This window comes from Sebastes fasciatus, chromosome 17 (genome assembly GCF_043250625.1).
Source record: "Sebastes fasciatus isolate fSebFas1 chromosome 17, fSebFas1.pri, whole genome shotgun sequence".
In the NCBI taxonomy this organism is placed as follows: Eukaryota; Metazoa; Chordata; class Actinopteri; order Perciformes; family Sebastidae; genus Sebastes; species Sebastes fasciatus.
This window is the reverse complement of record NC_133811.1, coordinates 27860774-27873157: the sequence shown is the minus strand read 5'-3', so window position 1 is coordinate 27873157 and position 12384 is coordinate 27860774. Positions and strand designations below refer to the sequence as shown.

At 36.1% G+C, this 12384-nt stretch overlaps 2 protein-coding genes across 3 annotated transcripts in view; both read right to left on the bottom strand.

Moving 5' to 3' along the window:
* The window catches only part of LOC141753821 (uncharacterized), a 443535-nt gene extending 437021 nt beyond the window's left edge, over positions 1-6514 (bottom strand). Inside the window, exon 1 of one of the 2 annotated variants that reach the window (XR_012590506.1) lies at positions 5145-6514. Coding sequence is in view for 1 of the 2 variants with exons in the window: in XM_074612422.1 (XP_074468523.1) it covers positions 5369-6499 (1131 nt within the window). In the remaining variant the exon portion in view is untranslated. Of the gene's footprint in view, positions 1-4436 lie in introns of those variants that run through there. The other variant, XM_074612422.1, reaches the window with a different exon arrangement.
* Positions 6515-9621: 3107 nt separating this feature from the next.
* Positions 9622-11686, bottom strand: LOC141753820 (uncharacterized). Its single transcript, XM_074612420.1, has one exon. The coding sequence runs from the start codon at positions 10904-10906 to the stop codon at positions 9764-9766; it is 1143 nt and encodes a 380-aa protein (XP_074468521.1). The 5' UTR covers positions 10907-11686; the 3' UTR covers positions 9622-9763.
* Between the last annotated feature and the right edge of the window lie 698 nt (positions 11687-12384).

Here is a 12384-nt window from a genome sequence, read left to right as displayed (position 1 = left end):
AAAGTCATAATATTACAAGAAAAAAGTAGTAATTTAATGAGAATAAAGTCATAATATTACAAGAAAAAAGTCATAATTTAACGAGAATAAAGTCATAATATTACAAGAAAAAAGTCGTAATTTAATGAGAATAAAGTCAGAATATTACAAGAAAAAAGTCATAATTTAACGAGAATAAAGTCATATTACAAGAAAAAAGTCGTAATTTAATGAGAATAAAGTCATAATATTACAAGAAAAAAGTCGTAATTTAATGAGAATAAAGTCATAATATTACAAGAAAAAGTCGTAATTTAATGAGAATAAAGTCATAATACAAGAAAAAAGTCGTAATTTAATGAGAATAAAGTCATAATATTACAAGAAAAAAGTCATAATTTAACGAGAATAAACTCATATTACAAGAAAAAAGTCATAATTTAATGAGAATAGTCATACTATTTCAAGAAAAAAGTCTTAATATTACAAGAATGAAGTCATAACATTACAAGAAAAAAGTTGCAATATTATGAGAATAAAGTCATACCTTTACGAGAAAAGAAGTCATAATATTACAAATATAAAGTCATAACATTAGGAGTAAAAAGTCGTAATATTACAAGAATAAAGCCATAACTACGAGAAAAAAAGTCGAAATATTACGAGAATAGTCATAACTTTACGACAAAAGAAGTCATAATATTACAAATATAAAGTCATAACTTTATGAGAAAAAAAGACATTTCCTCCTCCACAATATGTATAATATGCAATATGAATTTTATTTGTTACTGAGCACATGTATTTCTCACCCGTCTGTCTTTCAGTACACATAAAGTGAATGATGTCACCTTGTTCACAGATATTAACTTGGAGAGCACGAATTTATTATAACTGACGGACATGATGGATAAAACTATAAAAATAAGACTCAAAGTGGAATAAACCATTTCTTTCTTTAAATTGTGTAAATGCAGCTCATCACTAGCCACCACTTTTATTAAGGAAACTACATTTTAATTTTAGTTAATCAAATAAAAAAAAACATCTGTTTGCAAAATATGAAATATTGAAGTGCAACCCTGAACTGCAGTTATTATGGTGAAACTGTTTGTAAGCAATCATGAAAAACAATTTGAACAGATTACATGTAACAAGCAAAAACAAGGAAATAATGACTTTAAACTGGAGAGAAAACGTTGCTGAATAATAAGAAGTTTAAATATTTTGCCCAAGATTTATCACCGCTGATAATTCAGCTCAAACCATGCTGCTGTTCAGGGGACATAAAATATTATTTTAAACAAAGTTGTGAGGACTGAGGTTTCTCTTCATCGTCTTCTTCACTCTTCACAGGGACAGGAGTGAATGGGAACTTGATATCAGCCTCCTCCAGCCCTTGAAGCTGCTCTCCCTCCTGACTGGTCTCCTGGTCCTCTTTAATGTGTGGGGGCTCTGGGTCCTCCTGGCCCAGACTCCTGCTGCTCAGGGGGACCCTCTTCTTTAACCACCAACAGCTGCTGGACGTCTGTGGAGACTAATGAAATACACAGACACGTCTTAGAAGATTGTAATTTCATGTTGACGTGTATTCTTCAACCATTAGTTAATAGTTCAAAATGAGCTCCACCTCCACCAACTACAGCAGTCAAATCCTGCTTTTTCATTACTGCATGAATAATAATAATAATCTATGGATACAATACATAACAGCAGAAAACTCACAGGGGACATTTTCTGCCATTTTTTCTACTTAACTATACTTTAAGAATATTTTATACTTGCATATTTTTACTTAGATAACATTTTCAATGCAGGACTTTTATTTGTAACCAGTGGTGGAAGTATTCAGATCCTTTACTGAAGTGAAAGTATTAATACCACACTGTGAAAACACTCCACTGTTTTAAAGTCCTGCATTTCGTCAGCTAAATGTAATTAAGTAAATGTATTCATTGTGCACTTCTGACTTTATTCTCATAAAATGATGAAGTTATTCTCATAATATTATGACTTTTTCTTGTAAACTTATGACTTTATTCTCATAATATTACAACTTTTTTTCTCGTAAATGTCTGACTTTATTCTCTTAAACGTCTGAATTTATTTTCATAATATTACGACTTTTTCTTGCAAATTTATGACTTTATTCTCGTAATATTACGACTTTTTCTTGTAAACTTCTGACTTTATTCTCATAATATAATGACTTTATTCTCATAATATTGTGACTTTATTCTGATAATATTACGACTTTTTTCTCGTTAACTTCTGACTTTATTCTTATAATATATTGACTTCATTCTCGTAATACTATGACTTTATTCTCATAATATAATGACGTCATTCTCGTAATATTATGACTTTATTCTCATAATATAATGACGTCATTCTCGTAATACTATGACTTTATTCTCATAATATAATGACGTCATTCTCGTAATATTATGACTTTATTCTCATAATATTGTGACTTTATTCTGATGATATTACGACTTTTTTCTCGTTAACTTCTGACTTTATTCTCATAATATATTGACTTCATTCTCGTAATACTATGACTTTATTCTCATAATATAATGACGTCATTCTCGTAATATTATGACTTTATTCTCATAATATTGTGACTTTATTCTGATAATATTACGACTTTTTTCTCGTTAACTTCTGACTTTATTCTCATAATATAATGACTTCATTCTCGTAATATTATGACTTTATTCTCATAATATAATGACGTCATTCTTGTAATATTATGACTTTATTCTCATAATATAATGACGTCATTCTCGTAATACTATGACTTTATTCTCATAATATAATGACGTCATTCTCGTAATATTATGACTTTATTCTCATAATATTGTGACTTTATTCTGATAATATTACGACTTTTTTCTCGTTAACTTCTGACTTTATTCTCATAATATAATGACTTCATTCTCGTAATACTATGACTTTATTCTCATAATATAATGACGTCATTCTCGTAATACTATGACTTTATTCTCATAATATAATGACGTCATTCTCGTAATATTATGACTTTATTCTCATAAACCTATGACTTTATTCTCATAAAATTGTGAATTTATTCTGATAATATTAAAACTTTTTTCTCGTAAACATATGACTTTATTCTCATAATATTTTGACTTTATTCTCCATATCTCAGATATATATTTTGTCCTCCCTAACCCTCCGTAGTGAAGTATCATGTAAACACACTGGCCCTTTAAGTAAAGGATGTGAACACTTCCTCCTCCTCTGGTTCCACAGCAGTTTAAAGTGATAATGAAACAATGTAACAGATCGAACCCTCTCTGCGTTTCCGGTCTGCAGGTCTCAACAGACCGTCCAGTAGCTTCTGTTGTCTCTGGTTCTCCTCTTTAGTCCGACACAGTTCCTCCTCGTATTCTGCCGTCGTGCTCTCAAACAGACCGAATATCTCTTCAGACGCTGCAGTTAGTCTCTGGTTGGCAAATTCTCTCAGAATCTGATCTTTAGACATTTTTACTGAATCACAGCAGACAAACACAAACTGACTCGCGGGAAAAAAAAAACAGTCTACAACAACAAGAATCCTGCTGTAGAGAAGACCCGCCCTCCTCGGGCTCTGATTGGCTGGTTCTCTCTGCCTTCGTTGATTGGATTGGTCAGTTTAAGCAAGAGGATTGGTTAGGGAATATCAGGGTAAGCCAATCAGAGGCAGAGAAGCGTCTCTCCGGTTTGTAATCAAAACAGCTTGAAGGTGCATACCGCCACCTACTGGACAGGAGTGTGTGACGTCACATCATTTAATTTCTTATACTCACCTGCCCTGTGTTGTTTGAAAAGGAAAAAAGGTGACATCCTCTCCAAGATAATTAGATGTTAGTAGATTTATTCTTCATATATTATATATATTATTGTATTCCTGTACATACTGGGATTTGTGCTCTCTTACTCCAAACAGATATGTTTCTGCAACTAAGGGCATTTTAAATGTTAAAATTTGCAGTTCAATGCTTGATGAATAAATACAGTGTTATTACTCATCTTGACATAAAAATAATCACTAAATAATGTGATTTAATCAAATTTATGAAGCATTGTATGGGTCCAAACACCACTTTTCTTCTTGTCCCACAACTGTGGTCTCAATGTTGAGATAAATGAGCTAATTTAATTATAATATGACATTATTTTAAATAGAATTGTTTCATTAAAGATAACCAACCTGCTCTGGTAGAACCAGAGAGAACAGAGAGAGAAGAATAAGTAAAGAGAAGGCGTGAAAAGATTCCATTAGATAAATATATAATAAATAAAAATAGATGTTATAGGGTCAGATCATTTTCTAGTGATATATAGTTAATTTTTTCCCATTCATTTCAGGGACTTTATATAGAGTTTCATTATAGTAGCACATGAAGGGTGGGGTCTATAAACATTTTGCCTTATGAATAAAGAATGTGGCTATGTCAAAAATAATACTATTATGATCAGTGGTAAACAAAGCTGTGGATTTACTATTGAACTGTTTCCAGAACTGCGTATGGGAGCGCGAAACAAAGAGATGCCCTGTTGTTTCAACATAATAATAATTTGTATTTATATAGTGCTTTTCAAGAAAATCAAAGACACTTTACTTTTACATCACCTTTATAGAAAACACACTCATTGCTCTCAAAGCCAAATCTTAATCTTAAAGCTTTACTGGAAGGGTAAAAATCACTCGTTATTTTGTAGTGAATTTCTTTTGTTTTGGGTTGAACTGGGTATTTGAAAAAAACTTTGTTCTCAGTTTAGATTGTGTGTAGTAAACAGGGTGACCTCTTAATCAGTAAACAGAATATGAAACTCATCTATTTAAAACAACTCTAGGGACGAACCGAATAGTTTGTAAGCTTCATTCATAACACTGACATTTGAATCCTAAATCAACATTTGAAAGGTAACTGTGTAAATCTAAACACCTCAGCTGTTGAACTGTGTCCTATCAAAGTTTGTCTGAAGACTTGTGATCTGACCAAAATAACACCAAAAACAGTATGAGCACTTCAAGAATCAACTGTTCCTGTTTTACTAATGATAAAAGATCATTTCAAGACCAGGAGAGTCCATTAAATTAGAAATAAACAGTGTTAATGGGAGTCATTTAATCATAAATCCCGTTGTTAAACAAAAAATGTTGACCATAGTGCTGTACATGGAACTACTTTCAGACAAATCAAAACAATACAATGTCTACCAAATAACAACAGAATTACAATGATTGTGTAGCTAATTAACTGAAAAACGTAGACTGGAGTCTTTATCAACCTTTCTAGCTGATCAGTGTTGAACCAAATCTCCCCCTCAGTACTTTAATCCTGCTGGAAAAGCCTCAACAAGCATCTCTGCAGCTTCACTTATTGATGCCGCTCTCACCAACACACTTGTGTTTTTTGACATGATAGCGCCGAGAGAATCTTTTATCACAAACGCTGCAACTGAAATCTTTCTCCCCTTCATGGACACACGAGTGTCGTATCAGATGTCCCTTTTGTGTGAAATTTTTACCGCAAACTGAACAATTAAATGGTTTTTCCCCAGTGTGGACGAACAAGTGTCGAGTCAGAGTCTTCTTTTGTGCAAATGTTTTACTACAAACTGAACAACTGAACGGTTTCTCCCGAGGATGGATTCTCATGTGTTTAATGAAAGTGCCACGGGTATCGCAACGAGTTTTACAAACTGAGCAGGTGAAACGCTCTCCTTCTGAATGAAGTTTCATATGAGCCATTAAGGAGCACTTCCGGGAAAAACCTTTACTACAAACTGAGCAACTAAATGTTTTCTCCCCCGTGTGGACAGTCGAGTGTCGTTTCAGATTTTGCTTTAATGTGAATTTTTTACCACAAACTGAGCAACTGAAGGGTTTCTCTCCTGTTTGGATTCCAGTTTTTTTCTGCACACGTCCCTTTTGGCCAAATCTCCTAGCACATTCAGAGGAGCTAACTGACGTTTTTCCAGTATTACATTCACTTAGAGGTACTTCATTGTTTTGCAGAGGGTTTAAACCTGATTGAGGTTCCTCAGTCTCCTCCCATTCGCTACTGTCACCAGTCTCAGAGGACGGTGAAGTCTTGTCATCAGTAGCTGGTTGTAAATGTGTATCTTGATCTGAGTTCCTGGCTGGTTCTGGTCCTCCACAGTCCTCTCCATCAGCTTCTGTTTCCATCTGTTCAGTTTGTCTTTGATGAAGCTGTGAGGACTGAGGTTTCTCTTCATCATTTTCTTCACTCTTCACAAGGACAGTGAATGTGCACTTACTGATACCAGCCTCCTCCGGCCCTTGAAGCTGCTCTCCCTCCTGACTGGTCCAGAGTTCCTCCTGTTCCTCTTTAATGTGTGGGGGCTCTGGGTCCTCCTGGACCGGACTGGAGCTCCTCTCCTGCTGCTCAGGGGGAACCTCCTCTTTAACCACCAACAGCTTCTGGACGTCTGTGGAGAATAATGAAATACATAAACACGTCTTAGAATACTGTAATTTCATGGTAAGACTTAATCATTAATTGTTTAATAGTTCAAAATGAGCTCCACCTCAACAAACTACAACAGTCAAATCCTGCGTCAACATAAATTACTACTTCAAGTACATTTTCCTGATTATACTTACATACTTTTACTTAATTTTCAATGCAGGACTTTTACTTAAGATAAGATATTCCTTTATTAGTCCCACAGTGGGGAAATGTGCAGTGTACAGCAGCAAAGAGGAAACAAAAACAAGAGGCATCAGCTAACACAGTAAAAAAAAGAGCTAAACAAAGTGTAACAAAATATGAACCATTTAAATAGAAGAAAGTATAAAAATAGAAGCAGTATATACAGTATTAACAATAACAGACTTAACACAATTTAACAAGTGGAAAATGATATTGCACAGTCAGTATACAGTATAGTGCAGTTGTTGTCAGTACTTGTAACCAGTGGTGGAAGAAGAATTCACATCCTTTACTGAAGGAGAACAGAGAGAGAAGTAAAGAGAACCAACCTGTTCTGGTAGAACCAGAGAGAGAACCAACCTGTTCTGGTAGAACCAGAGAGAGAACCAACCTGCTCTGGTAGAACCAGAGAGAGAACAGAGAGAGAAGAAGAAGTAAAGAGAACCAACCTGCTCTGTGTAACTGAAGCTGAGGGTTGAAAACAGCGTCCAGTAGTTTCTGTTGTCGCTCGTTCTCCTCTTTTGATCGAGAGAGTTCCTCCTCGTACTCTGCTATCGTTCTTTCAAACAGCCCACATATCTCTTCAGCAGCCGCAGTTAGTCGCTGCTTCACCAACGCTCTCAGCTTTTGGACTTTACACATTTTCAACTCAACAAAGAGACTCTGCTAACACGTTTCAGCTGGACGCCATCTTGCTCAAGTAAGTGTGACGTCAGCCACACTAAGGAATATATAGCTTCCGGGGCAGATTAGTTGCTGAGCTTCAAAATAAAAGTTTTTTTAAAAAAACTATTTTTGCTGCGTTTGGTCCCATACATAAATCTGATTATATGACAAAATATGTAAACTACATATATAGTGTATATTTCTATATATGTCTCACACATATATGCATATAGATGTGATGTACATATAAGTCACGGGCTGAGTGATACAGGGGGGTCAAGTTTGGACAAGGTGGACGTTGAGGTAAACCTGTAAATAGTATCACCGAAATCAATCAGATTTTTTTTTTTTTCTTGATGTCATGGAAAAACAGGACTTTAGCCTGCACAGAAAACCCAGTGTGAATTTTAATTACTTTGCAAGATGGTCAATATGGCATTTAAGATTCCCCTCACTCGATATGGAATATGCATTACTGAAAATATGCACGTCATGATAGAAGGATTCTGCAGCTAACTAGAATTGCATAGATGACTGCCTATTAATCAGACAACTCAATTTATACACATCTGAGGTAATTTGTGTGGATTCATGTATTTTGCCAGTGAACTCAACACAACGATAGTCTTGACAGTGTAAACCTTTTAGAGTCTATGAAAGTCTATTCAACAGTTGAAGTAACATTATGACTTCAGTGCACGCTGTTTATTGGTTGGTAATTCAGCAGTGCAGATTCAACATATAAAGGTGCAGTGTGTAGGATGTGGTGGTATCGGGCGGTGATGCTCGTAGGAGAACTACGGTGGCAGACGCAAAATTGAAACGTCCCTCTCTAGAGCCAGTGTTTATAATGAAAACAGGTGATTATACACAAAAGAAAACATACTTATTAATCTTATATTCCTTTTCTGCCAATACATCCCCGTTCATCACACGACACAATCAATCTGTTTATTTTTGACCCGTCAAACACTGAAATAGACAACTGTCTGGTGAACTGGTGAAAGGAGCTGCTGTTTTCTTTCTTCCAACTGCAGTTTACGGATTATTGGACCGTGGGTCTGCAGACATCAGTCGAGCACCTCAGTGGCCTGTCGGAAAAATTTGAAATTCACAGCAATATACTTAATTTAGTCCTGCTGTGTTGCTGCCATGTTAACTTCTGCAGTGCTGCGTGATAAGACATTACTTTAGTATCTACATTTATTTCTCATTTAAAATTTATTTAAAACCTTTAAAAGAAACAACAAACTGTTGTATGTAACGCTTTACAGCGTATACTTTCTGAATACAAAATACACCAAATATTGCCAGCCACTGTTTTTATATGATTTCATCTGAAAAAACAAACATGGTTTAGAGAAATGAGCACAATTGGAGATATCCATTTTGCAAGTGGCCTCTTCACATGGTGGTCAAAAGCACCTCTGACTGTGCCATGATGACTTATTTGTTGAATGAGCAACAAAAAACACAGCTGTTCTTCCCTCTGCCACCAGCCAAACAAGATGCACACATTTATATATCACAATAACTATTCTGTAACAATAAAACTTAACATCTCTGAGTGGTACAGTGTTACTGTTATTATTGGGGGGCAGTTGAAATGAGAGGCAGCGGATAAAAAATGGTTTCTCAATCAGTAACGCACATGGCAAAACTATCTCTCACCCCTCAACATTATTCATTTCAAACATAGACTAAAAAAAAAAATATAATGATATTATATTACAATATAAATACACACACACACGGGTTTATATGAGAGAAAGAGAGAGAGCGAGTACTGCAGCCAGATTTATATGATTGAAGCCGGCAATCGCAGGCTGATAGCAAACATTCCAGTAGCTCTCGTTAGCTTGCAAGTAGCACCGTTTGCGACAGTGGTTAGTTAGCTAGCTATAGCATTTAGCATACTCAGTGGGGATTTGGAGATCTGCAGCTTTTTTCCTTCTCCACTCTATCGTGGTACAAATTGGAGGACACATCTTGTTCACTCCACAACTTCACCAGTTCCTCCATGTTTACTTTCTACCCCGTTTTCTGCTTCCTGTTTGGTGCTGGAGAGAGCGCTCCTATTGGTTGTTTACAATGTTCGCGTCATTGAACTTAATAATATTAATAGTTTTATCAGAATGTCTAGAGACCGACTTTAGACAGTTTGGACTGAACTATTTTTTTTCTCCAATCATCATCACTGTCATCAGTCTCAGGTTCAGAAGAGTCTTCAGTCTTGTCATCAGTATCTGGCTGTAAATGTCTATCTGGATCTGAGTGGCTGAATGGTTTCTCCTCTGTGTGGGTTCTCATGTGATTAACTAAGTGGTCCTTGCAATAGAATATTTTACCACAATCTGAGAAGCAAAATGAGTTTTCTCCTGTGTAAATCCTTGTGTCTCTTCAGATTTGACTTGCAGCCAAATCTTTTAACACAAACTGAGCAGCTCAATGTTTTCTCGTGTGTGGATTCTAATGTGTTTCTGTAAATGTCCACTCTGTGTAAAAGATTTCTTACAGACCGAACAGCTGAAAGGTTTCTCTCCTGTATGACATCTCATGTGTATCTTCACATCTCTTCTTTCATTGAAACCTTTACCACACAATGAGCAGCTGAATAGTTTCTCTCCTGTGTGGATTCTCATGTGTTTCTGTACACTTCCGCTCTGTGCGAAAGATTTCCTACAAACGGAGCAGCTGAATAGTTTCTCTCCCGTGTGGATTGTCATGTGTTTCTGTAAAGTTACACTCTGTGCAAAATATTTCTTACAGATGGTGCAGCTGAAAGGTTTCTCTCCTGTGTGAGTTCTCATGTGTGTCTTCAGATTTCCACTTTCAACAAAAGATTTATCACACACTGGGCAGCTGAATGGTTTCTCTCCTGTGTGGATTCTCATGTGTTTCTGTATATTTCCACTCTGTGTAAAAGATTTCTTACAAACTGAGCAGCTGAAAGGTTTCTGTCCCGTGTGAGATCCCATGTGTCTCTTCAGATTCCCCTTGTTGCCAAATGTTTTTCCACACACAGAGCAGCTTAATAGTTTCTCACCATCATCAACAGGAACTTCAGCATTATTCAGGAAGTTTAAACCTGACTGAGGTTCTCTGGTCTCCTTCCATTCATCACTGTTTTCAGTCTCAGGTTCAGAACAGTCTCCAGTCTTGTCATCAGTATCTGGTTGTAAATGTCTACCTGGATGTGAGTTCCTGGCTGGTTCTGGTCCTCCAGAGTCCTCTCCATCAGTTTCTGTTTCCATCTGTTCAGTTTGTCTTTGATGTAGATGTGAGGACTGAGGTTTCTCTTCATCATCTTCTTCGCTCTTCACAGGGACAGGAGAGAATGGGAACTTGACATCACTCTCCTCCAGCCCTTGAAGCTGCTCTCCCTCCTGACTGGTCCAGAGTTCCTCCTGTTCCTCTTTAATGTGTGGAGGCTCTGGGTCCTCCTGGTCCAGACTGGAGCTCCACTCCTGCTGCCCAGGGGGAACCTCTTCTTTAACCACCAACAGCTGCTGGACATCTGTGGAGACTAATGAAATACACAGACATGTCTTAGAAGACTGTAATTTCATGTTAACACATATTCATTAATCATTAGTTAATAGTTCAAAATGAGCTCCACCTCAATCAGCTACAACAATCAAATCCTGCGTCTACATTAGTGCATGAGTAAAACTACTCTAATGATATAATATATAATACATTCACGCTAAAAGAGTCACATGGGACATTTTTCTACTTTAAGTACATTTTCCTGACTATACTTGCATACGTTTAACTAAGTAATTTTTTAAATGCTTGTACTTGTAACCAGTGGTGGAAGAAGTATTCAGATCCTTAGTGAAGTACTAATATTAACACACTGTGGAAATACTTCACCACAGGTTCTGCATTCAAAACCTTACTTAAGTAAAACTGAGGGGTGTCCCCTGTGATGGACATCTTGTGAGCAGATTAACTGGAGACGGAAGAAGCAACAGGATACTCTTGACGTCTTAAGCTGGAGGTTTATTGTAGCTTGAAGTCTGTGACAGTAGTGTCTGGAGCAAACGGTTTCACATTATCTTCCTAGGTCTATAAAAGGGGGTGGAAAGCTCACCTGAGACTCCTGCATTGAGAAAACACCTGAGAGAAGCAGCTGTTCAGTCTTTGTTTGGTGTTTGATTTGATTTGTTTGTTGAGGGACTAAAACTTGGAGTGACTGCTTAGTCACATTAGCCAAGAAACAAGATTCCAGTCACCTACATGTCTGCAACTGCATAACTCAACACTACGGCCAAGTATTAGGGCCACCTTGAGGGGAAAAAAAATATCTGAGATTTCGAGAATAAAGTCATAATATTATGAGATAAAGTCATAACTTTACGAGAAAAATTACGTAATATTATGAGAATAAAGTATTATATTTATGTATTATTATTAAAATATTATAAAGTAGTAATTTGACGTGTTATTTTAAAGGGGAAATAAGTGTGAAAATGAGGAACGTGGAGCATCTTGTGAAGTTATACTTTAGTTTAGGTTTCAAAAATAACCAAATACTTAATTTTGGCGCATCAGCACCACATTATCATCAGTATCAGGACCTTGAAAAGATTGAGCAAGAAACTGCGTTCATTCTGAAGAAAGAACCACACGGACCTGATGGGGAAACTGACTCTTGTGGAGGAGGAAATTACTTTTTTTCTCGTAAAATTATGACTTTATGGTCATAATATTACGACTTTTTTCTCGTTAAGTTATGACTTTATTCTCTTAATATTACAACTTTTTTTCTCGTTAGTTTAAGACTTTATTCTCGTAATAATATTACTTTTTTCTCGTAAAGTTATGACTTTATTCTCTTAATATTACAACTTTTTTTCTTGAAATAGTATGAATTCAGTCTCATTAAATTACGACGTCTTTCTTGTAATGTTATGACATTATTGTTTTCCCTCAATGTGGCCCTAATAGTCCGTCGTAGATAATGAAACGATGAAAAGGAACCAACCTGCTCTGTGTATCCGGACTTCCGGGTGTAAAACAGCGTCCAGTAGTTTCTGTTGTC